The sequence below is a fragment of the Oncorhynchus nerka genome, linkage group LG12 (assembly GCF_034236695.1).
Source record: "Oncorhynchus nerka isolate Pitt River linkage group LG12, Oner_Uvic_2.0, whole genome shotgun sequence".
NCBI classification, from domain to species: domain Eukaryota; kingdom Metazoa; phylum Chordata; class Actinopteri; order Salmoniformes; family Salmonidae; genus Oncorhynchus; species Oncorhynchus nerka.
In genome coordinates this window covers 15,695,225-15,721,851 of record NC_088407.1, presented here as the reverse complement: position 1 = coordinate 15,721,851, position 26,627 = coordinate 15,695,225, and the positions used below count along the sequence as shown (strand labels likewise).

Below are 26,627 nucleotides of genomic sequence, written 5' to 3'. Positions count from 1 at the left end.
TATTTTGTTGCGTTACAGCCTTTTCTAAAATGGATTAAATATATATATTTTTTTTTGCAATCTACACACAATACCCCATAATGACAAAGCGAAAACATGTTTTTAGAAATGTTTGCAAGTTAAAAAATCAAACAGAAATATCTTATTTATGTAAGTATTCTGACCCTTTGCTATGAGACTCTAAATTGAGCTCAGATGAATCCTGTTTCCATTGATCATCCTTGTGGTAAATTCAATTGATTGGACATTTATTTTACAAGTCAGTTTAGAACACATTCTTATTATGTTGTTCAGGGGCAGAATGACAGATTTGTACCTTGTCAGCTCAGGGATTCGATCTTGTAACCTTCCGGTTAGTAGTTCAACACTCTAACCACTTGGCTACTTGCCGCCCCGACATGATTTGGAAAGGCACACACCTGTCTGTATAAGGTCCCACAGTTGACAGTGCATGTCAGAGCAAAAACCAAGCCATGAGTTCGAATGAATTGTCCGTAGAGCTCGGAGACAAGATTGTGTTGGTTGAAGAGCATGCATTTAGTTTTACTTGCATTTAAGAGCAGTTGGAGGCCACGGAAGGAGAGTTGTATGGCATTGAAGCTCATCTGGAGGTTAGTTAACACAGTTAACTTGCTCCAAAGTGCAAAGGATCTCAGACTGGAGTGAAGGTTCACCTTCCAACAGGACAACGACTCTAAGCACACAGCCAAGACCAGGAGGTGCTTCGGGATAAGTCTCTGAATGTCATTGAGTAGCCCAGCCATAGCCCGGACCTGAAAATAGTTGTCCCCATCCAACCTGACAGAGCTTGAGAGCAAAACTTCTTCCATTTAAGAATGATTGAGGCCACTGTGTTCTTGGGGACCGTCAATGCTGCAGAAATGTTTTGGTACCCTTCCCCAGATCTGTGCCTCGACACAATCCTGTCTCGGAGCTCTACGGACAATTCATTCAACCTCATGACTCAGGTTTTTTTTTATACATTTGCAAAATGTTCTAAAAACCTGTTTTAAGCTTTGTCATTACGAAGTATTGTGTGTAGATTGTTAAGGGGGGGAAACTATTTAATAATTTGTAGAATAAGTCTGTAACGTAACACAATGTGGAAAAAGTCAAGGGGTCTGAATACTTTCTGAATGCATTGTTATCATTAGTCAATAGTCATTACAATACATAGCTCAAGAAGTGTCAAATAAACTCAAATCAAGTCAACTTCGTTATAGTAGCCTACTGTTCATTGAGTTCTTAATGTTCCTTGTTCTCTGTGTCAATGACTGGACAGTATAGACAAGATTGAGTCATTGACAAACCTTGATCAAATACATTGAGGTGCATTTGATTTAGCTTGAAGTTTTCCATTTTTGGGACTATTCCACAGGGTACACTGTACCGACCAAACTGAACCAAGTATTTGAGAAGTTTTTTCACATTTTGGCCCAGGTCTGCCAGAGCAAACCAGAAATAGTTTGGCCAAATGATACTCCATGCTGGAACCATTTATTAAAATGGATTCATATTAATATCAATCATATTCATATTAATGTAATGTTATTATTATTGTCCCCTTTGTCTCCTATATCTCTCCTACTCTCCAATACATAGCTCAAGAAGTGTCAAATAAAACTAAAATCAAGTAAACTATAGTATTGTTCATTAAGTGTATTGAGTTGTTTAATGTCCATTCTATCCCCTGTTCTCAGGTCAGCGTGGGTACCCAGGTCCCACTGGTTCAGATGGTCAGCAGGGTCCCCCAGGTAACCCCGGCTCAGCCTCTGTGACCCATGGCTTCCTGATCTCGAGACACAGCCAGGCTGAATATGTCCCTACCTGCCCCGAAGGGACCAGCCTCATCTACGACGGGTTCTCTCTGCTCTACGTACAGGGAAACGAGAGGGCACACGGACAGGACCTAGGTAAGACACACACACAGAGAGAGAGAGTAATGAGAGGGCACACGGACAGGACCTAGGTAAGACACACACAGAGAGAGAGAGAGAGTAATGAGAGGGCACACGGACAGGACCTAGGTAAGACACACACACAGAGAGAGAGAGAGTAATGAGAGGGCACACGGACAGGACCTAGGTAAGACACACACACAGAGAGAGAGAGTAATGAGAGGGCACACGGACAGGACCTAGGTAAGACACACACAGAGAGAGAGAGTAATGAGAGGGCACACGGACAGGACCTAGGTAAGACACACACACACAGAGAGAGAGAGAGTAATGAGAGGGCACACGGACAGGACCTAGGTAAGACACACACAGAGAGAGAGAGTAATGAGAGGGCACACGGACAGGACCTAGGTAAGACACACACACAGAGAGAGAGAGTAATGAGAGGGCACACGGACAGGACCTAGGTAAGACACACACACAGAGAGAGAGAGAGTAATGAGAGGGCACACGGACAGGACCTAGGTAAGACACACACACAGAGAGAGAGAGTAATGAGAGGGCACACGGACAGGACCTAGGTAAGACACACACACAGTAATGAGAGGACGGAGGACCTAGGTAATGAGAGGGCACACGGACAGGACCTAGGTAAGACACACACAGAGAGAGAGAGAGTAATGAGAGGGCACACACACAGAGAGAGAGTAATGAGAGGGACAGGACCTAGGTAAGACACACACACAGAGAGAGAGAGAGTAATGAGAGGGCACACGGACAGGACCTAGGTAAGACACACACAGAGAGAGAGAGAGTAATGAGAGGGCACACAGAGAGAGAGTAATAATGAGAGGGGACAGGACCTAGGTAAGACACACACACAGAGAGAGAGAGTAATGAGAGGGCACACGGACAGGACCTAGGTAAGACACACACAGAGAGAGAGAGAGAGTAATGAGAGGGCACACGGACAGGACCTAGGTAAGACACACACACAGAGAGAGAGAGTAATGAGAGGGCACACGGACAGGACCTAGGTAAGACACACACACAGAGAGAGAGAGAGTAATGAGAGGGCACACGGACAGGACCTAGGTAAGACACACACAGAGAGAGAGAGAGTAATGAGAGGGCACACGGACACACACACACACACACAGAGAGAGAGAGTAATGAGAGGGCACACGGACAGGACCTAGGTAAGACACACACACAGAGAGAGAGAGAGTAATGAGAGGGCACACGGACAGGACCTAGGTAAGACACACGGACACTAGGTAAGAGAGAGAGAGAGAGTAATGAGAGGGCACACGGACAGGACCTAGGTAAGACACAGAGAGAGAGAGAGTAATGAGAGGGCACACACAGAGAGAGAGAGAGTAATGAGAGGGCACACGGACAGGACCTAGGTAAGACACACACACAGAGAGAGAGAGTAATGAGAGGGCACACGGACAGGACCTAGGTAAGACACACACAGAGAGAGAGAGAGTAATGAGAGGGCACACGGACAGGACCTAGGTAAGACACACACACAGAGAGAGAGAGTAATGAGAGGGCACACGGACAGGACCTAGGTAAGACACACACAGAGAGAGAGAGAGTAATGAGAGGGCACACGGACAGGACCTAGGTAAGACACACACAGAGAGAGAGAGTAATGAGAGGGCACACAGACACACACACACACACACAGAGAGAGAGAGTAATGAGAGGGCACACGGACAGGACCTAGGTAAGACACACACAGAGAGAGAGAGAGTAATGAGAGGGCACACGGACAGGACCTAGGTAAGACACACACAGAGAGAGAGAGAGTAATGAGAGGGCACACGGACAGGACCTGAGAGGGCACAGGTAACACACACACACAGAGAGAGAGAGTAATGAGAGGGCACACGGACAGGACCTAGGTAAGACACACACACAGAGAGAGAGAGAGTAATGAGAGGGCACACGGACAGGACCTAGGTAAGACACAGAGAGAGAGAGTAATGAGAGGGCACACGGACAGGAGAGTAAGAGAGAGTAATGAGAGTAATGAGAGGGCACACGGACAGGACAGGACCTAGGTAAGACACACACACAGAGAGAGAGAGTAATGAGAGGGCACACGGACAGGACCTAGGTAAGACACACACACAGAGAGAGAGAGAGAGTAATGAGAGGGCACACGGACAGGACCTAGGTAAGACACACACACAGAGAGAGAGTAATGAGAGGGCACACGGACAGGACCTAGGTAAGACACACACACAGAGAGAGAGAGTAATGAGAGGGCACACGGACAGGACCTAGGTAAGACACACACACAGTAAGAGAGAGAGAGTAATGAGAGGGCACACGGACAGGACCTAGGTAGGTAAGACACCACACACAGAGAGAGAGAGTAATGAGAGGGCACGGACAGGACCTAGGTAAGACACACACAGAGAGAGGTAATGAGAGGGCACACGGACAGGACCAGAGAGAGAGAGTAATGAGAGGGCACACGGACAGGACCTAGGTAAGACACACACACAGAGAGAGAGAGTAATGAGAGGGCACACGGACAGGACCTAGGTAAGACACACACAGAGAGAGAGAGAGTAATGAGAGGGCACACGGACAGGACCTAGGTAAGACACACACACAGAGAGAGAGAGTAATGAGAGGGCACACGGACAGGACCTAGGTAAGACACACACACAGAGAGAGAGAGAGTAATGAGAGGGCACACGGACAGGACCTAGGTAAGACACACACAGAGAGAGAGAGTAATGAGAGGGCACACGGACAGGACCTAGGTAAGACACACACAGAGAGAGAGAGAGTAATGAGAGGGCACACGGACAGGACCTAGGTAAGACACACACAGAGAGAGAGAGAGTAATGAGAGGGCACACGGACAGGACCTAGGTAAGACACACACACAGAGAGAGAGAGTAATGAGAGGGCACACGGACAGGACCTAGGTAAGACACACACAGAGAGAGAGAGAGTAATGAGAGGGCACACGGACAGTAAGACCTGAGAGGGCAAGACAGGACCTAGGTAAGACACACACACAGAGAGAGAGAGTAATGAGAGGGCACACGGACAGGACCTAGGTAAGACACACACAGAGAGAGAGGTAATGAGAGGGCACACGGACACCTAGGTAAGACACACACACAGAGAGAGAGAGTAATAATGAGAGGGCACACGGACAGGACCTAGGTAAGACACACACACAGAGAGAGAGAGTAATGAGAGGGCACACGGACAGGACCTAGGTAAGACACACACACACAGAGAGAGAGAGTAATGAGAGGGCACACGGACAGGACCTAGGTAAGACACACACACAGAGAGAGAGAGTAATGAGAGGGCACACGGACAGGACCTAGGTAAGACACACACACAGAGAGAGTAATGAGAGGGCACACGGACAGGACCTAGGTAAGACACACACACAGAGAGAGAGAGTAATGAGAGGGCACACGGACAGGACCTAGGTAAGACACACACACAGAGAGAGAGAGAGTAATGAGAGGGCACACGGACAGGACCTAGGTAAGACACACACACAGAGAGAGAGAGTAATGAGAGGGCACACGGACAGGACCTAGGTAAACACACACACAGAGAGAGAGAGTAATGAGAGGGCACACGGACAGGACCCTAGGTAAGACACACACACAGAGAGAGAGAGAGTAATGAGAGGGCACACGGACAGGACCTAGGTAAGACACACAGAGAGAGAGAGATGAGAGGGACGGACAGAGTAATGAGAGGGCACACGGACAGGACCTAGGTAAGACACACGGACACACACACACACACAGAGAGAGAGTAATGAGAGGGCACACGGACAGGACCTAGGTAAGACACACACAGAGAGAGAGAGAGAGTAATGAGAGGGCACACGGACAGGACCTAGGTAAGACACACACAGAGAGAGAGAGTAATGAGAGGGCACACGGACACACACACACACACACACACACGGACAGGACACACACAGAGAGAGAGAGTAATGAGAGGGCACACGGACAGGACCTAGGTAAGACACACACACAGAGAGAGAGAGAGTAATGAGAGGGCACACGGACAGGACCGGACAGACCTAGGTAAGACACACACACAGAGAGAGAGAGTAATGAGAGGGCACACGGACAGGACCACACACACAGAGAGAGAGAGTAATGAGAGGGCACACGGACAGGACCTAGGTAAGACACACACACAGAGAGAGAGAGAGAGAGAGAGTAATGAGAGGGCACACGGACAGGACCTAGGTAAGACACACACACAGAGAGAGAGAGTAATGAGAGGGCACACGGACAGGACCTAGGTAAGACACACACACAGAGAGAGAGAGAGTAATGAGAGGGCACACGGACAGGACCTAGGTAAGACACACACACAGAGAGAGAGAGTAATGAGAGGGCACACGGACAGGACCTAGGTAAGACACACACAGAGAGAGAGAGAGTAATGAGAGGGCACACGGACAGGACCTAGGTAAGACACACACACAGAGAGAGAGAGTAATGAGAGGGCACACGGACAGGACCTAGGTAAGACACACACAGAGAGAGAGAGTAATGAGAGGGCACACGGACAGGACCTAGGTAAGACACACACACAGAGAGAGAGAGTAATGAGAGGGCACACGGACAGGACCTAGGTAAGACACACACAGAGAGAGTAATGAGAGTAATGAGAGGGCACACGGACAGGACCTAGGTAAGACACACACACAGAGAGAGAGAGAGTGAGAGGAGGGCACACATGGACAGGAATGTAATGAGAGAGGGCACTAGGGACAGGACCTAGGTAAGACACACACACAGAGAGAGAGAGTAATGAGAGGGCACACGGACAGGACCTAGGTAAGACACACACACAGAGAGAGAGAGTAATGAGAGGGCACACGGACAGGACCTAGGTAAGACACACACACACACACAGAGAGAGAGAGTAATGAGAGGGCACACGGACAGGACCTAGGTAAGACACACACAGAGAGAGAGAGAGTAATGAGAGGGCACACGGACAGGACCTAGGTAAGACACACACAGAGAGAGAGTAAGAGAGCAATGAGAGGGCACACGGACAGGACCTAGGTAAGACACACACACAGAGAGAGAGAGAGTAATGAGAGGGCACACGGACAGGACCTAGGTAGGTAAGACACACACACACAGAGAGAGAGTAATGAGAGGGCACGGACAGGACCTAGGTAAGACACACACACACAGAGAGGAGAGTAATGAGAGGGCCTAGGTAAGACACACACACAGAGAGAGAGAGTAATGAGAGGGCAATGACAGAGGGCACACGGACATGAGAGGGCACACGGACAGGACCTAGGTAAGACACACACAGAGAGAGAGAATGAGAGGGCACACGGACAGGACCTAGGTAAGACACACACACAGAGAGAGAGAGTAATGAGAGGGCACACGGACAGGACCTAGGTAAGACACACAGGACCTAGGTAAGACACACACACAGAGAGAGAGAGTAATGAGAGGGCACACGGACAGGACCTAGGTAAGACACACACAGAGAGAGAGAGTAATGAGGGCACACGGACACACACACACACAGAGAGAGAGAGTAATGAGAGGGCACACGGACAGGACCTAGGTAAGACACACACACACACAGAGAGAGAGAGTAATGAGAGGGCACACGGACAGGACCTAGGTAAGACACACACACAGAGAGAGAGAGTAATGAGAGGGCACACGGACAGGACCTAGGTAAGACACACACACACAGAGAGAGAGAGTAATGAGAGGGCACACGGACAGGACCTAGGTAAGACACACACAGAGAGAGAGAGAGTAATGAGAGGGCACACGGACACACACACACACACACAGAGAGAGAGAGTAATGAGAGGGCACACGGACAGGACCTAGGTAAGACACACACAGAGAGAGAGAGAGTAATGAGAGGGCACACGGACAGGACCTAGGTAAGACACACACACAGAGAGAGAGAGAGTAATGAGAGGGCACACGGACAGGACCTAGGTAAGACACACACAGAGAGAGAGAGTAATGAGAGGGCACACGGACAGGACCTAGGTAAGACACACACACACAGAGAGAGAGAGTAATGAGAGGGCACACGGACAGGACCTAGGTAAGACACACACACAGAGAGAGAGAGTAATGAGAGGGCACACGGACAGGACCTAGGTAAGACACACACAGAGAGAGAGAGAGTAATGAGGAGGGCACACAGAGAGAGAGAGAGTAATGAGAGGGACAGGACCTAGGTAAGACACACACACAGAGAGAGAGAGTAATGAGAGGGCACACGGACAGGACCTAGGTAAGACACACACACAGAGAGAGAGAGTAATGAGAGGGCACACGGACACACGGACACACACACACACACACACAGAGAGAGTAATGAGAGGGCACACGGACACACACACACACACACACACACACACAGAGAGAGAGTAATGAGAGGGCGCACAGACATGACCTGGGTAAGACACACACAGAGAGAGAGTAATGAGAGGGCGCACAGACATGACCTGGGTAAGAATGGAGACTGGAGATACACGATGACATTCATGAACACAGATGGTTGTTGTTGTGAGAGAAGCAACTCACAGTATTAACCTCAAATCTTCTCTTCGCGTATTTGTTCCTGTTTTCTTCTGTTCCCTTTCCTCCCCTCCCTCTTTCCTCTCCTCCCTCTTTCCTCTCCTCCCTTTTCCTCTCCTCCCTCATCCTCTCCTCACTCTTTCCTCTCCTCACTCTTTCCTCTCCTTCCTCTTTCCTCCCCTCCCTCTTTCCTCTCCTCCCTCTTTCCTCTCTTCCCTCTTTCCTCTCCTCCCTCTTTCCTCTCCTCCCTCTTTCCTCTCCTCCCTCTTTCCTCCCCTCCCTCTTTCCTCTCCTCCCTCTTTCCTCTCCTCCCTCTTTCCTCTCCTCCCTCTTTCCTCTCCTCCCTCTTTCCTCCCCTCCCTCCTTTCCTCTCCTCCCTCTTTCCTCCCCTCCCTCTTTCCTATCCTCCCTCTTTCCTCTCCTCACTCTTTCCTCTCCTCCCTCTTTCCTCTCCTCCCTCTTTCCTCTCCTCCCTCTTTCCTCCTCCCTCTTTCCTCTCCTCCCTCTTTCCTCTCCTCCCTCTTTCCTCTCCTCCCTCTTTCCTCTCCTCCCTCTTTCCTCTCCTCCCTCTTTCCTCCCCTCCCTTTTCCTCTCCTCCCTCTTTCCTCTCCTCCCTCTTTCCTCTCCTCCCTCTTTCCTCTCCTCCCTCTTTCCTCCCCTCCCTCTTTCCTCTCCTCCCTCTTTCCTCCCCTCCCTCTTTCCTCTCCTCCCTCTTTCCTCTCCTCCCTCTTTCCTCTCCTCCCTCTTTCCTCTCCTCCCTCCCTCTCTCGTCTCATTTGTCAGGTACTGCTGGTAGTTGCCTGCGTCGGTTCAGCACCATGCCATTCATGTTCTGTAACATCAACAACGTGTGTAACTTCGCCTCCCGTAACGACTACTCCTATTGGCTGTCTACACCCATGCCCATGCCCATGAGTATGGCACCTATCACCGGAGAAGGCATCAAACCTTTCATCAGCAGGTATGGAGGGAGGGAGGGAGGGCGGGAGGAAGGAAGGAAGGAAGGAAGGAAGGAAGGAAGGAAGGAAGGAAGGAAGGAAGGAAGGAAGGGAGAGAAGGGAGGGAGGGAGGGAGAGAAGGATGGGGAGGGAGGGAGGGAGGGAGAGAAGGATGGAGAGGGAGGGAGGGAGGGGGGGAGGGAGGGAGGGAGGGAGGGAGGGAGGGGAGGGAGGGAGGGAGGGAGGGAGGGAGGAGGGAGGGAGGGAGGGAGGAGAATTGAGACATTTTTTTGTGAACTCGGTGCATTTTTTTAGTGCAGGGTAAACACTCCAAGTGAATTCAGACCCTCAAAAGAACCACTGAAGCTGAGACAATCTCGAGAGGAGGTCTGAGATCGGTTCGCTTGATTAGGGCAATGTGAAAAAAAAGCTCCCCAGGTTCGCTTGTCATTATTCCTGCACCACACACTAGACTACCGCAACACTGTTTCCCCTGACATAACCCCTCACATTAGACTACTGACATAACCCCTCACACTAGACTACTGACACAAGACTTCTGCCATAACCCCTCACACTAGACTACTGATATAACCCCTCACACTAGATTACTGACATAACCCCTCACACTAGACTACTGACATAACCCCTCACACTAGACTACTGACATAACCCCTCACACTAGACTACTGACATAACCCCTCACACTAGACTACTGACATAACCCCTCACACTAGACTACTGACATAACCCCTCACACTAGACTACTGACATAACCCCTCACACTAGATTACTGGCATAACCCCTCACACTAGACTACTGACATAACCCCTCACACTAGACTACTGACATAACCCCTCACACTAGACTACTGACATAACCCCTCACACTAGACTACTGACACTAGACTACTGCCATAACCCCTCACACTAGACTACTGATATAACCCCTCACACTAGACTACTGACATAACCCCTCACACTAGACTACTGACATAACCCCTCACACTAGACTACTGACACAAGACTACTGCCATAACCCCTCACACTAGACTACTGACATAACCCCTCACACTAGACTACTGACACAAGACTACTGCCATAACCCCTCCATAACATAACCCCTCACACTAGACTACTGACATAACGTAACCCCTCACACTAGACTACTGACATAACCCCTCACATAGACTACTGACATAACCCCTCACAGACTACTGACACACTGACTACTAACCCCTCACATTAGACTACTGACATAACCCCTCACACTAGACTACTGACATAACCCCTCACACTAGACTACTGACGTAACCCCTCACAATAGACCACTGACATAACCCCTCACACTAGACTACTGACATAACCCCTCACACTAGACTACTGACATAACCCCTCACATTAGACTACTGATATAACCCCTCACACTAGACTACTGACATAACCCCTCACACTAGACTACTGACGTAACCCCTACCACTAGACCACTGACATAACCCCTCACACTAGACTACTGACGTAACCCCTCCCACTAGACCACTGACATAACCCCTCCCACTAGACCACTGACATAACCCCTCACACTAGACCACTGACATAACCCCTCCCACTAGACTACTGACGTAACCCCTCCCACTAGACCACTGACATAACCCCTCACACTAGACTACTGACGTAACCCCTCCCACTAGACTACTGACATAACCCCTCACACTAGACTACTGCCATAACCCCTCACATTAGACTACTGACATAACCCCTCACATTAGACTACTGACATAACCCCTCACACTAGACCACTGACGTAACCCCTCACACTAGACTACTGACGTAACCCCTCCCACTAGACCACTGACATAACCCCTCACACTAGACTACTGACATAACCCCTCCCACTAGACTACTGACACTAGACTACTGACACTAGACCACTGACATAACCCCTCACACTAGACTACTGACGTAACCCCTCCCACTAGACCACTGACATAACCCCTCACACTAGACTACTGACGTAACCCCTCACACTAGACTACTGACGTAACCCCTCCCACTAGACTACTGACACTAGACTACTGACACTAGACCACTGACATAACCCCTCACACTAGACTACTGACGTAACCCCTCCCACTAGACCACTGACATAACCCCTCACACTAGACTACTGACACTAGACCACTGACATAACCCCTCACACTAGACTACTGACGTAACCCCTCCCACTAGACTACTGACATAACCCCTCCCACTAGACTACTGACATAACCCCTCACACTAGACTACTGACATAACCCCTCACATTAGACTACTGACATAACCCCTCACACTAGACTACTGACGTAACCCCTCACATTAGACTACTGACACTAGACTACTGACACTAGACCACTGACATAACCCCTCACACTAGACTACTGACGTAACCCCTCCCACTAGACTACTGACATAACCCCTCCCACTAGACTACTGACATAACCCCTCACACTAGACTACTGACGTAACCCCTCCCACTAGACCACTGACATAACCCCTCACACTAGACTACTGACACTAGACTACTGACACTAGACCACTGACATAACCCCTCACACTAGATTACTGACGTAACCCCTCACACTAGACTACTGACGTAACCCCTCACACTAGACTACTGACGTAACCCCTCACATTAGACTACTGATATAACCCCTCACACTAGACTACTGACGTAACCCCTCCCACTAGACCACTGACATAACCCCTCACACTAGACTACTGACATAACCCCTCACACTAGACTACTGACATAACCCCTCACACTAGACTACTGACATAACCCCTCCCACTAGACTACTGACATAACCCCTCACACTAGACTACTGACATAACCCCTCACACTAGACTACTGACATAACCCCTCACACTAGACTACTGACGTAACCCCTCACACTAGACTACTGACGTAACCCCTCACACTAGACTACTGACGTAACCCCTCCCACTAGACTACTGACGTAACCCCTCCCACTAGACTACTGACGTAACCCCTCCCACTAGACTACTGACATAACCCCTCACACTAGACTACTGACATAACCCCTCCCACTAGACTACTGACATAACCCCTCCCACTAGACTACTGACATAACCCCTCACACTAGACTACTGACATAACCCCTCCCACTAGACCACTGACATAACCCCTCACACTAGACTACTGACATAACCCCTCCCACTAGACCACTGACATAACCCCTCACACTAGACTACTGACATAACCCCTCACACTAGACTACTGACATAACCCCTCCCACTAGACTACTGACACGAGACTACTGACACTAGACTACTGACATAACCCCTCACACTAGACTACTGACATAACCCCTCCCACTAGACTACTGACACGAGACTACTGACACTAGACTACTGACATAACCCCTCCCACTAGACTACTGACATAACCCCTCCCACTAGACTACTGACATAACCCCTCACACTAGACTACTGACATAACCCCTCACACTAGACTACTGACACTAGACTACTGATATAACCCCTCACACTAGACTACTGACACTAGACTACTACAGCATTATTTCATCTGCAGTTATTCTTCTGCTATTTAATCTGTTACCAATAATATGTACATGTAATATTGATGTAAAATGTCAATATTATCTTCTGATTACAATGATTATGTCTAATCTTTTAACTAAATGCAATGTTTTTCAAGGGTTCAGGGAACAGAACCGAAAGCCGTAAAATAACACGATTATTTGAGCAACAGAACCCGAACCCAAAATGAAACTTATATATACTGTTCTGGAACATAACTGTTATTTTAAAACATGGGAACAAGTTAATAATGTTATTTTACGTTCCTGGCATTTTTTTTCCAGTCCCACAAAAATGTCAACAATGCACCTATGCAGAGCCCTCACTCTGTCACTCAGAAAGTTATTCCAGTGTCATCCTGCCAGTTGGAAGTCTTTGCCAGTGGGTGTACAATACGTTTAGGCTACCTGCCCCTCCCCCTCAGAAGCATAGGTTACTGTAGCCCCTCCCCTCAGAAGCATAGGTTACTGTAGCCCCTCCCCCTTGGAAGCGTATGTTACTGTAGCCCCTCCCCCTCTAAAGCATAGATTACTGTAGCCCCTCCCTCAGATGCATAGGTTACTGTAGCCCCTCCCCTTGGAAGCGTATGTTACTGTAGCCCCTCCCCTCCGGGGCATAGGTTACTGTAACCCCTCCCCTCAGAAGCATAGGTTACTGTAGCCCCTCCCCTTGGAAGCATATGTTACTGTAGCCCCTCCCCCTCCGGGGCATAGTTTACTGTAGCCCCTCCCCTCAGAAGCATAGGTTACTGTAGCCCCTCCCCCTCTGAATCATAGGTTACTGTAGCCCCTCCCCCTCTGAATCATAGGTTACTGTAGCCCCTCCCCCTCTGAAGCATAGGTTACTGTAGCCCCTCCCCCTCTGAATCATAGGTTAATGTAGCCCCTCCCCCTCTGAATCATAGGTTACTGTAGCCCCTCCCCTCTGAATCATAGGTTACTGTAGCCCCTCCCCTCTGAATCATAGGTTACTGTAGCCCCTCCCCCTCTGAAGCATAGGTTACTGTAGCCCCTCCTCTGAAGCATAGGTTACTGTAGCCCTCCCCTCTGAATCATAGGTTACTGTAGCCCTTCCTCTGAATCATAGGTTACTGTAGCCCCTCCCCCTCTGAATCATAGGTTAATGTAGCCCTCCCCCTCTGAATCATAGGTTACTGTAGCCCCTCCCCTCTGAATCATAGGTTACTGTAGCCCCTCCCCTCAGAATCATAGGTTACTGTAGCCCCTCCCCTCAGAATCATAGGTTACTGTAGCCCCTCCCCCTCTGAATCATAGGTTACTGTAGCCCTCCCCCTCTGAATCATAGGTTACTGTAGCCCTTCCCCTCTGAATCATAGGTTACTGTAGCCCCTCCCCTCTGAATCATAGGTTACTGTAGCCTCTCCTCAGATGTAGGTTACTGTAGCCCTCCCCTCTGAAGTGTAGGTTACTGTAGCCCCTCCCCTCTGAATCATAGGTTACTGTAGCCCCCCCCTCTGAATCATAGGTTACTGTAGCCCCTCCCCCTCTGAAGTGTAGGTTACTGTAGCCCTCCCCTCTGAAGTGTAGGTTACTGTAGCCCCTCCCCTCTGAATCATAGGTTACTGTAGCCCCTCCCCTCTGAAGTGTAGGTTACTGTAGCCCCTCCCCTCTGAAGTGTAGGTTACTGTAGCCCCTCCCCCTCTGAATCATAGGTTACTGTAGCCTACTGACAATGTTACAAGCGTAATTCAGAAATTAGGGAGAGATGTTTAATTAGAGAAGAATGGATTTACTTTTTCAATACTAGTTAAGGATACTATAGTTATCACGTTTCACGTTGGATTTATTTACTGCAAAAACGTAAGACGTGTTTTTAATTTTAGTGCTGCTTTACACACACAAGTTTGTTAAGATAGCTAGCTAACATTTTCTCTGGTCCAAAGTTAAACCAACACAGAAGTTCAAAGACATTCAAAGTTCCTCCATAAAAGCCGTTCCTCCGTTGGTGTAATTCTGTGGACCTAATTCAGATAATGCATTCCCCCAAACAAGAGTGCTTCAAGACAAGCTTCCTCCATCCTCTCTCGCTCGCACCTCCCCGTCTAAATTTCATTTGCATCTTGCGCCCTGTTCCGTTATTATGAAACCAGGCTGTTGCAGCAAAATACAAGTTGCTCTTAACAACTTTCCTACACAGACGAAATCACTTACCCGCTCCACAGCAAGCTGCTCTGTCCACACTTACCCTCTCCACAGCAAGCTGCTCTGTCCACACTTACCCTCTCCACAGCAAGCTGCTCTGTCCACACTTACCCTCTCCACAGCAAGCTACTCTGTCCACACTTACCCGCTTCACAGCAAGCTGCTCTGTCCACACGTACCCTCTCCACAGCAAGCTGCTCTGTCCACACTTACCCTCTCCACAGCAAGCTGCTCTGTCCACACTTACCCTCTCCACAGCAAGCTGCTCTGTCCACACTTACCCTCTCCACAGCAAGCTACTCTGTCCACACTTACCCGCTTCACAGCAAGCTGCTCTGTCCACACGCACCCTCCACAGCAAGCTGCTCTGTCCACACTTACCCTCTCCACAGCAAGCTGCTCTGTCCACACTTACCCTCTCCACAGCAAGCTGCTCTGTCCACACTTACCCGCTCCACAGCAAGCTGCTCTGTCCACACTTACCCTCTCCACAGCAAGCTGCTCTGTCCACACTTTACCCTCTCCACAGCAAGCTGCTCTGTCCACACTTACCCTCTCCACAGCAAGCTCTGTCCACACTTACCCTCTCCACAGCAAGCTGCTCTGTCCACTTACCCTCTCCACAGCAAGCTGCTCTGTCCCACACCCGCTCCACAGCAAGCTGCTCTGTCCACACTTACCCTCTCCACAGCAAGCTACTCTGTCCACACTTACCCTCTCCACAGCAAGCTACTCTGTCCACACTTACCCTCTCCACAGCAAGCTACTCTGTCCACACTTACCCTCTCCACAGCAAGCTGCTCTGTCCACACTTACCCTCTCCACAGCAAGCTACTCTGTCCACACTTACCCGCTTCACAGCAAGCTGCTCTGTCCACACGTACCCTCTCCACAGCAAGCTGCTCTGTCCACACTTACCCTCTCCACAGCAAGCTGCTCTGTCCACACTTACCCTCTCCACAGCAAGCTGCTCTGTCCACACTTACCCTCTCCACAGCAAGCTGCTCTGTCCACACTTACCCTCTCCACAGCAAGCTACTCTGTCCACACTTACCCTCTCCACAGCAAGCTGCTCTGTCCACACTTACCCTCTCCACAGCAAGCTACTCTGTCCACACTTACCCTCTCCACAGCAAGCTGCTCTGTCCACACTTACCCTCTCCACAGCAAGCTACTCTGTCCACACTTACCCTCTCCACAGCAAGCTGCTCTGTCCACACTTACCCTCTCCACAGCAAGCTACTCTGTCCACACTTACCCTCTCCACAGCAAGCTACTCTGTCCACACTTACCCTCTCCACAGCAAGCTGCTCTGTCCACACTTACCCTCTCCACAGCAAGCTACTCTGTCCACACTCTCTCCACAGCAAGCACTTACCCTCTCCACAGCAAGCTGCTCTGTCCACACTTACCCTCTCCACAGCAAGCTGCTCTGTCCACACTTACCCTCTCCACAGCAAGCTGCTCTGTCCACACTTACCCTCTCCACAGCAAGCTGCTCTGTCCACACTTATCCACTCCACAGCAAGCTGCTCTGTCCACACGGATTGGTGAAGTCATTTAATGTCACGCTAAATGTCAAAAACACATATATTTCAGAGGTTTAAAAATAAGCGAAAGGTACACTATAAAACCAGCCTTTTTTTGGTTTGGATCGGATCAAAACTGTAATTTGCTGGTTGGAACAGTGGAACTGAATGAAAAATAATGATTCTGTTCAGAACTAAATGATTGAATTTTTAAATTTATTTCCAACCCCTCCCTGAATATTAGTTTCCAAAATGTAAGTATGTCAGTGGAGGCTGCTGAGGGGAGGTCGGCTCATAATAACGGCTGGAACGGAGCGAATGGAATGGCATCAAACACATGGAAACCATGGAAACCATTCCACTGATTCCGCTCCAGCCATTACCATGAGCCCGTCCTCCCCACCAACCTCCATGTGAAGTAGGTACATCTAGCTGTACGATCACACGTTCTGATGGAATGGCTTGTCCTGTACTTTTACCTAGTACATTGAGTGAATGCTGTTGGGTGGAAAAAAATATATTGGTTCCTTTTCTAAACATAACAATGTGAATGCAAAGAGGACTCAGACCATCAAATAGGTGAAGTGAGCTGGCAAAAGAGTCTGGCAAAAGAGTCTGGCAAACTTTGATTCAAAAGTAAAGGCAGTGTGAGCGTTAAGATATATGAGACTAGATGTTAAAAGCGTGTGTTTAACTCCTCTGTGTGTGTTATTAGGTGTGCAGTGTGTGAGGCCCCTGCCATGGTGATCGCTGTACACAGTCAAACCATTCAGATCCCCACCTGCCCCAGCTACTGGGAACCACTGTGGATCGGATACTCCTTCATGATGGTACACACAGACACAGATTCACACTCACACACACACTCACTCACTCACTCACTCACTCACTCACTCACTCACTCACTCACTCACTCACTCACTCACTCACTCACTCACTCACTCACTCACTCACTCACATACACACACACTGACTCACTCACTCACTCACACACACACACACTCACTCACTCACTCACTCACACACACACACACTCACTCACTCACTCACTCACTCACTCACTCACTCACTCACTCACTCACTCACTCACACAGACACAGACTCACTCTCACTCACACACTCACTCACTCACTCACTCACTCACTCACTCACTCACTCACACAGACACAGACTCACTCTCACTCACACACTCACTCACTCACTCACTCACTCACTCACACTCACTCACTCACTCACTCACTCACTCACTCACTCACTCACTCACTCACTCACTCACAGACACAGACTCACTCTCACTCACTCACACACACACACTCACTCACTCACAGACACAGACTCACACTCACACACACACACACTCACACACACACACTCACACTCACTCACTCACACACACACACTCACTCACTCACACACACTCACACACACACTCACTCACACTCACTCACACTCACACTCACACTCACACACACACTCACTCACAGACACAGACTTACACTCACTCACTCACAGACACAGACTTACACTCACTCACTCACAGACACAGACTCACACTCACTCACTCACAGACACAGACTCACACTCACACACACACTCACACTCACACTCACACACACACTCACTCACAGACACAGACTCACACTCACTCACTCACAGACACAGACTCACACTCACTCACTCACAGACACAGACTCACACTCACACACACACTCACACTCACACTCACTCACAGACACACACACATGCCAACCAACCCTTGCCAAGGTACACATGAATCAAGTTTACATTTTAAATGTGTTAACACATATTCAAAGCCCACTATATCCACACACAACTTCCTCTTTATTTCACTCTTCTTCTTCTCTTCTATCTCTCCCTCCACCTCCCTCTCTAACAGCACACCAGTGCAGGTGCTGAGGGCTCTGGTCAGGCTCTGGCCTCTCCTGGCTCCTGTCTAGAGGAGTTCCGGAGCTCTCCCTTCATCGAGTGTCACGGCCGAGGGACCTGCAACTACTATGGCAACACATACAGCTTCTGGCTGGCCACTGTCGACCAATCAGAAATGTTCAGGTACCATCAATCAATCGACCAATGATTTTCCAAACAGGAAATGTTTAGGTACAAGACACTGAGGTTGCTACTGAAATAGCACCCTATTCCCTATATAGTGCACTCTAGCTATAACTGGAAGTGCTAGCTAAACAGATTGGTTATTTTCATATACGATCTAAAGATCCCAGTGATCATACAGTGATGCCAACCCCTGACCTCTAACCCCTGACCCATAACAGGAAGCCACAGTCAGAGACGCTGAAGGCAGGTAACCTATCGACGCGCATTAGCCGCTGTGTGGTCTGTATGAAGAGGACGTAACAGCGCGGTGGCAACCGTTGCCGGGGACGACCGACAACGACAATGGCGGCAGGCGGGCGGAGTGGGGGTGATGTTGACGTCTCCGTGAGAACAAGGTGGAACTCCAATGGTGCATTGTCTTCCGGAAACAGCAACTTCATTGGTGCTACTGTGCAACACAGCAAGAAAAGAAAAAATGTTGATAAAATGAATTTATTTAATCTTTTATTCTTTTTACTTACCTCAAGTACGTCAAAAAGAAACACACAAAATCCACAAAAGGTGCCATGGTGAATGTGTGACAAAAGTGCATTTTGTTGAAATTTTTTCTGTATTTCGCAGAGAATATATATATATATATATATAAAGTGTTATCAATAATGGTAACACTTCATTTTAAGGGGTCCTTATTACAGTGTAATTAAATGTGTAATTGCGCTGTATCAAATATTGTATTTAATTGTAATAACTCATAGTTACACTGTAATAACAACATGTAACTGGTGATAATTTCAGTCTGTAATTACAGGGGTGTAACAACAAATGCTTGTTACCATGCTTGTTACCATGCTTGTTACCGTGCTTACCATGCTTGTTACCATGCTTGTCACCATGCTTGTTACCGTGCTTACCATGCTTGTTACCATGCTTGTTACCGTGCTTACCATGCTTACCATGCTTACCATGCTTGTTACCATGCTTGTTACCATGCTTACTATGCTTGTTACCATGCTTGTTACCATGCTTGTTACCATGCTTGTTACCGTGCTTGATACCATGCTTGTTACCATGCTTGTTACCGTGTTTGTTACCGTGCTTACCATGCTTGTTACCATGCTTGTTACCATGCTTGTTACCATGCTTGTTACCATGCTTACCATGCTGACCATGCTTGTTACCATGCTTGTTACCATGCTTGTTACCATGCTTGTTACCATGCTTACTATGCTTGTTACCATGCTTGTTACCATGCTTGTTACCATGCTTGTTACCGTGTTTGTTACCGTGCTTACCATGCTTGTTACCATGCTTGTTACCATGCTTGTTACCATGCTTGTTACCATGCTTACAATGCTTGTTACCATGCTTGTTACCGTGCTTGTTACCGTGTTTACCATGCTTGTTACCATGCTTGTTACCGTGCTTGTTACCGTGTTTACCATGCTTGTTACCGTGCTTGTTACCGTGCTTACCATGCTTGTTACCATGCTTGTTACCATGCTTGTTACCGTGCTTGTTACCGTGTTTACCATGCTTGTTACCGTGCTTGTTACCGTGTTTACCATGCTTGTTACCATGCTTGTTACCGTGCTTGTTACCGTGTTTACCATGCTTGTTACCATGCTTGTTACCGTGTTTACCATGCTTGTTACCGTGCATGTTACCGTGTTTACCATGCTTGTTACCATGCTTGTTACCGTGCTTGTTACCGTGTTTACCATGCTTGTTACCATGCTTGTTACCGTGCTTGTTACCGTGTTTACCATGCTTGTTACCATGCTTGTTACCGTGCATGTTACCGTGTTTACCGTGCTTGTTACCGTGTTTACCATGCTTGTTACAAATGGGAAAGTCTCCACTAAATTCACCAATAAGTGTTAACTGTCACAAGGTTGTAATCTCTTCTGGACAGATGTTCTGGATCCAAGATTACAACGTTTGGAGGCTCAATAGGCTCTAATTACCTACCCGTGTTGGCGCACACTTCAAAATCTCCGCTCGTTGTTGTTAGCAGTTTCCCCCAAAAAAGTGTATCAACTTGGTTGAGTTTCCAAAAAACAGATCAGGTATAGGACAACCTCACTGACTGGAGTCTACCATATGGGTGTCCATACCGGATTATAATATATATTTTTACTTACAATGATTGTGTATGTTGTCCATTATGTGGGAGGATAAACCCACGAGTACACCGCGGACTACATATAGTATAAGTACAAGTACAATGTAATTACTGTTACAAAGGATTTCAGAACGTTAAAATGAAGTGTATCTTGATGGATACTTACTTGTAATTAACGTGTACTTATATAGTACATTGCCCATCCCGACAGCTTGGACCTCATTATAACGCTTCTGGAAGCACCATCAAAGTGAGGAAATAAACACACTAGTACACAACAGAGTACATGTAATATATGTATAAGTACAATGTAATTATTTCTGCTAGCTAATCCAAAAAAATCTCAACAGATTGCATGGAAAGTCTATTCCGTAGATGGTATAAAAAAAACGAGCTAGCTAGCCTAGTTGGTAGGCCCAATAAAAACGCCAGCTAACATTTGCTAGCTAGCTAGCTAGCCAACACAAGGCGAGCTAACATTTGCTAGCTAGCTAGCTAGCCAACACAAGGCCAGCTAACTACCTATGTTAAATGTTCCTCAACGGCAAAACCCTTGCAAAGTTACATGATGGAATAAGAGTTTGTCTTATGACCATTTTAAGTGCATTTATAAACCCTTATTCAACCAAGCTTAATAGGCTTTGGCACGAATGACCATAACTGTTTATGCGTCTAAAAATGTTTAATTGCGGGTTAAAGTAATTGACCAATTGTCAAATGCACCATTAAATAATGTAAACAATGTTTTTGATGTGAACCATTTGGGAACCCTTTGTTGCCGTTGGACCTGGGTATCAGACTCCAGATCTTTTTTTGCAGAGTTGTGTCAATGTAGTGGTCGGTTTTTAATTGGCTAACACTTATCACGTGGTTTGTGCAGGCTGAAATATGGTGCGTTGGGATACTTTCGGAAACTGTAACATCTATAACAAGCATGGTAACAACCATTTGTTGTTACACCCCTGTGTGTAACAACAATTACCACCAGTTACATATTGTTATCACAGTGTAACTAACTATAAGTTAGTTATTACAATTAACTACAATATTTGATACAGTGTAATTACATATGTGATTACACTGTAATAAGGACCCATTAAAATGAAATGTTACCAAAATAATACATGTGGATTTTTGGTTATTGGCACAGACGAGGTACATCATTTTGTTTTTAGACAGATGTGCTATTTTTTTTAGTTTTTAGTATTTTTTGTTTTGTTGTTACCAAATCGGCACTTTGACCTCGGAACATCAAAGAGAACAGATGCACTGATGAGCTTTCTTAGCGAGACTGATTATTTTCTAGGCTTACATTTTTTTTATGAATCTTTCCATTGTTCTTTTTTATAAAAAATAATAATTCTCCTTGGTGCTATTAACTAACACTGCTGTGTCTCTCCCAGCCTGTTAACTACTGGCCTTATTTCTCTTCATGTAAGTAATTCAATGTGTATATTATGTAAGACATAAAATAGGTATTTAGCTATAATACGAATTTCTGGGCTATTTTTGTTTGTTCACTCTGCTTCACTCATTGCATTGATTCATGGATTCATTCATTCACTCACAAATATTGTACAAAGTATGGCATCAATAAATGAAACAGTATTTTATATATATATATAGAAAAAAAGTATAATTATATCAACTTTATTTAGATACGGGCGTGAGATTTTTTCATCATTCATTTATTTTATCTCCAAAAGGTCGTCATTTTTTTTCCCATTTCACAAAACTATTGACTGTTGTCCTCCTCCTGACAACAAAAGTGTTTCCCGGTCAACCAATCAAAGACCCTATCCTATGATGATGTACTGTGTATGATAAATCCAATCACTCAAGCTTTTGTATTCGATTTTTACTAGTAATCTATCGTTGAATGCAATAATAGGTTGATAATTAAATCCACTCCACACCTTAATAGAAAATGACTCAAGTAAAAAGTGATAGTCACTCAATAAAATACTACTTGAGTAATAGTCTAAAAGTATTTGGTTTTAAATAAATCATTTCAAATTCCTTATATTAAGTAAACCAGAAGGCACAATTCTCTTTTTTTTTTTCTTTTTTTTACGGGTACCCAGGGGCACACTCCAACACTCAGACATCATTTACAAACTAAGCATGTGTGTTTAGTGAGTCTACCAGATCAGAGGCAGTAGGGATGACCGGGGATGTTTTCTTGAAAGGGCCGTGAATTGGACCATATTCCTGTCGAAATGTAAGGAGTACTTTTGGGTGGCAGGGAAAATATATGGAGTAAAAAATACATGATTTTCTTTAGGAATGTAGTCGAGTAAAAGTTGTCAAAAATATAAATTGTAAAGTACAGATACCAAAACAAAAAACTTTATAAGTAGTACTTTAAAGTATTTTTAATTAAGTATTTTACACCACCGATTCACATCTTTACTCTGGTCTACGTTGTCCCACTATGAACTGCCGGTAGTACGTTACGTATTGTTATGTACTGCAAGAATAGAATTTGATAGAATTTGGTCTATTCTTTCTTTTTCTATTCTTCAGCCAATGAGGAGAGCTGTATGGGATGATTCTTCCTGTGATGTTTTTCCAAGCTCCTTTTTCATTATTATTGTAATGTACTTCTGGGGTGTGAAAAAATTATATTAATTTCAGAAATCTATTGTTGTTTTTGTTTATTTCATGTTATATTATTCAGAAGTTGTTATAAACTTTCAAGACTGAAAAATAAACCCAAAGTCCGTCGTTTTGTGTGCAAATATTTCCCCCCTATCTTGAAAGTGCACACTATTTTGGAAGTGCACACTATTTTGGAAGTGCACACTGTCTTGGAAGTGCCGTTAAAGATTAGGGAGGATGATGTTTGTTTTTCATGAGCATGGCCTTATTTCTATTACAATAAGCAATAAGGAAGTGGCAGAGCAATTTATACACCGTGCATCTTTAAGTAAAAGTAGAACGAACATGCTCTGAAATATAGCTAGCTCTCTCTATCTCGCTTGTTTCTCCTTCAACTGTTCTACTGTTTCACTATTTCTATTTTTATTACATTCACTTATGAGGATGGTCCTCGCCCTTCCTCCTTTGAGGAGCCTCCATTGCTGTTAGCAGTACCTTGACTAATGTGCTTCTGTGCAATGTCTTATCAACATGCCTGCAGCTCACACAATACACTTCAATCCTGCACTGCCAAGATTCAAGGAGACATTGACTGTGCTAGACAATCACTAGAGATATGATAGCATATCATAGAATGGAGTAGAATTACTGTCTGTAAATCAATGTTGTAATTCACACCATGCTGTACGGTGAGCGGTAGACCACTTTGCTATGGGAGAAACTGTAATGTCTCAAAGCCATCACTTGAGGGAGAAAGATGAAGGTGGTAGGGAACAGTGGTTCAACATCAGTCCCTAAATAACATTTAAAAAGCTAATGAATTCATCGAAATTAGCTTACATATACCTAAATAGCCCTTATTAAACAAAACCAATAAAACACAAATAGATCATTAAACCACACTGCAGTCTGTTTTGATTCCTGATATAGTTATTTACTATAATCCTATTACTATTGTCCTCAGGTAACGTTAAAGCTACCTGTCTGTTTCTCACAATAGGTCTTTAACTCTAATATTAGACCCATTACAGGCTCATTGAGTAGCGTAGAATGATGAATGAATCCTTTTTTAAGGACTTGGAAGGAGGTGACAGTACATGTCTCTCTATGGACCCATACATACTCAGGTTGTACAACTGATGTAGCCTACAACGCATTTGACACAACGGTTTTGGTACACCTAATATTGGGGTTTGTGATACAATGTGGTCTGCGCCAACATTTTGACACAACCATTCTGCAGTGTCTCCACAACGCGTGGGATAGCCCAGCCATAGGGCAGTTGAGGCAAGCGCCAGGTGTATTGGTACATATTTAGGATAATAGGATAGGGTGATAGGCTAATAGGGTAATAGGCTAGGATAATAGGATAGGGTAATAGGCTAGGATAATAGGATAGGGTAATAGGCTAATAGGCTAGGATAATATGGTAATAGACTAGGACAATAGGATAGGGTAATAGGCTAGGATAGTACGCCAGGGTAATAGAATAATAGTCTAGGATAATAGACTAAGATAATAGGATAATAGGCTAGGATAATAGGCTATTAGGATAATATACTAAGATAATAGGCTAGGATAATAGGCTATTAGGAAAATAGGATAGGATAATAAGCTAAAATAATAATAGTCTAGGATAATAGGCCAGGGTAATAGTCTAGGATAATAGGCCAGGGTAATAGTCTAGGATAATAGGCCAGGTTAATAGGTTAATAGTCTAGAATGATAGGCTAAGTTAATAGTCTAGGATAATAGGCTAGGATAATAGCCTAGGTTAATAGTCTAGAATAATAGGCTAGGATAATAGGCTATTAGGAAAATAGGATAGGATAATAAGCTAAAATAATAATAGGCTAGGATAATAGGCCAGGGTAATAGGTTAATAGTCTAGGATAATAGACTAGGATAATAGGCTATTAGGATAATAGGATAGGATAATAAGATAAAATAATAATAGGCTAGGTTAATAGTCTAGGATAATAGGCTAGGTTAATAGTCTAGGATAATAGGCCAGGTTAATAGGTTAATAGTCTAGAATAATAGGCTAAGTTAATAGTCTAGGATAATAGGCTAGGATAATAGCCTAGGTTAATAGTCTAGAATAATAGGCTAGGTTAATAGGCTAGGTTAATAGTCTAGAATAATAGGCTAGGTTAATAGTCTAGAATAATAGGCTAGGTTAATAGTCTAGGATAATAGGATAGGATAATAGGCTAGGTTAATAGTCTAGAATAATAGGCTAGGTTAATAGTCTAGAATAATAGGCTAGGTTAATAGGTTAATAGTCTAGAATAATAGACTAAGATAATAGGCTAGGATAATAGGCTATTAGGAAAATAGGATAGGATAATAAGCTAAAATAATAATAGGCTAGGATAATAGGCCAGGGTAATAGGTTAATAGTCTAGAATAATAGACTAGGATAATAGGCTATTAGGATAATAGGATAGGATAATAAGATAAAAGAATAATAGGCTAGGATAATAGTCTAGGATAATAGGCTAGGATAATAGTCTAGGATAATAGGCCAGGGTAATAGTCTAAGATAATAGGCCAGGTTAATAGGTTAATAGTCTAGAATAATAGACTAGGATAATAGGCTATTAGGATAATAGGATAGGATAATAAGATAAAATAATAATAGGCTAGGTTAATAGGCTAGGTTAATAGTCTAGGATAATAGGCCAGGTTAATAGGTTAATAGTCTAGAATAATAGGCTAAGTTAATAGTCTAGGATAATAGGCTAGGATAATAGCCTAGGTTAATAGTCTAGAATAATAGGCTAGGTTAATAGGCTAGGTTAATAGTCTAGAATAATAGGCTAGGTTAATAGTCTAGAATAATAGTCTAGGTTAATAGTCTAGGATAATAGGATAGGATAATAGGCTAGGTTAATAGTCTAGAATAATAGGCTAGGTTAATAGTCTAGGTTAATAGTCTAGAATAATAGGCTAGGATAATAGGCTATTAGGAAAATAGGATAGGATAATAAGCTAAAATAATAATAGGCTAGGATAATAGGCCAGGGTAATAGGTTAATAGTCTAGGATAATAGACTAGGATAATAGGCTATTAGGATAATAGGATAGGATAATAAGATAAAAT

General features: G+C 45.5%; 1 protein-coding gene across 1 annotated transcript in view; it reads left to right on the top strand.

Moving 5' to 3' along the window:
* The window catches only part of LOC115118108 (collagen alpha-5(IV) chain-like), a 123,071-nt gene extending 99,424 nt beyond the window's left edge, over nt 1–23,647 (top strand). Inside the window, exons 44-48 of the mRNA XM_065025280.1 lie at nt 1,701–1,913; nt 9,281–9,458; nt 17,441–17,555; nt 18,623–18,795; nt 19,017–23,647. Coding sequence (XP_064881352.1) covers nt 1,701–1,913; nt 9,281–9,458; nt 17,441–17,555; nt 18,623–18,795; nt 19,017–19,098 — 761 coding nt within the window. The 3' untranslated portion in view covers nt 19,099–23,647. The remainder of the gene's footprint in view (nt 1–1,700; nt 1,914–9,280; nt 9,459–17,440; nt 17,556–18,622; nt 18,796–19,016) is intronic.
* The last annotated feature ends 2,980 nt before the right edge of the window (nt 23,648–26,627 follow it).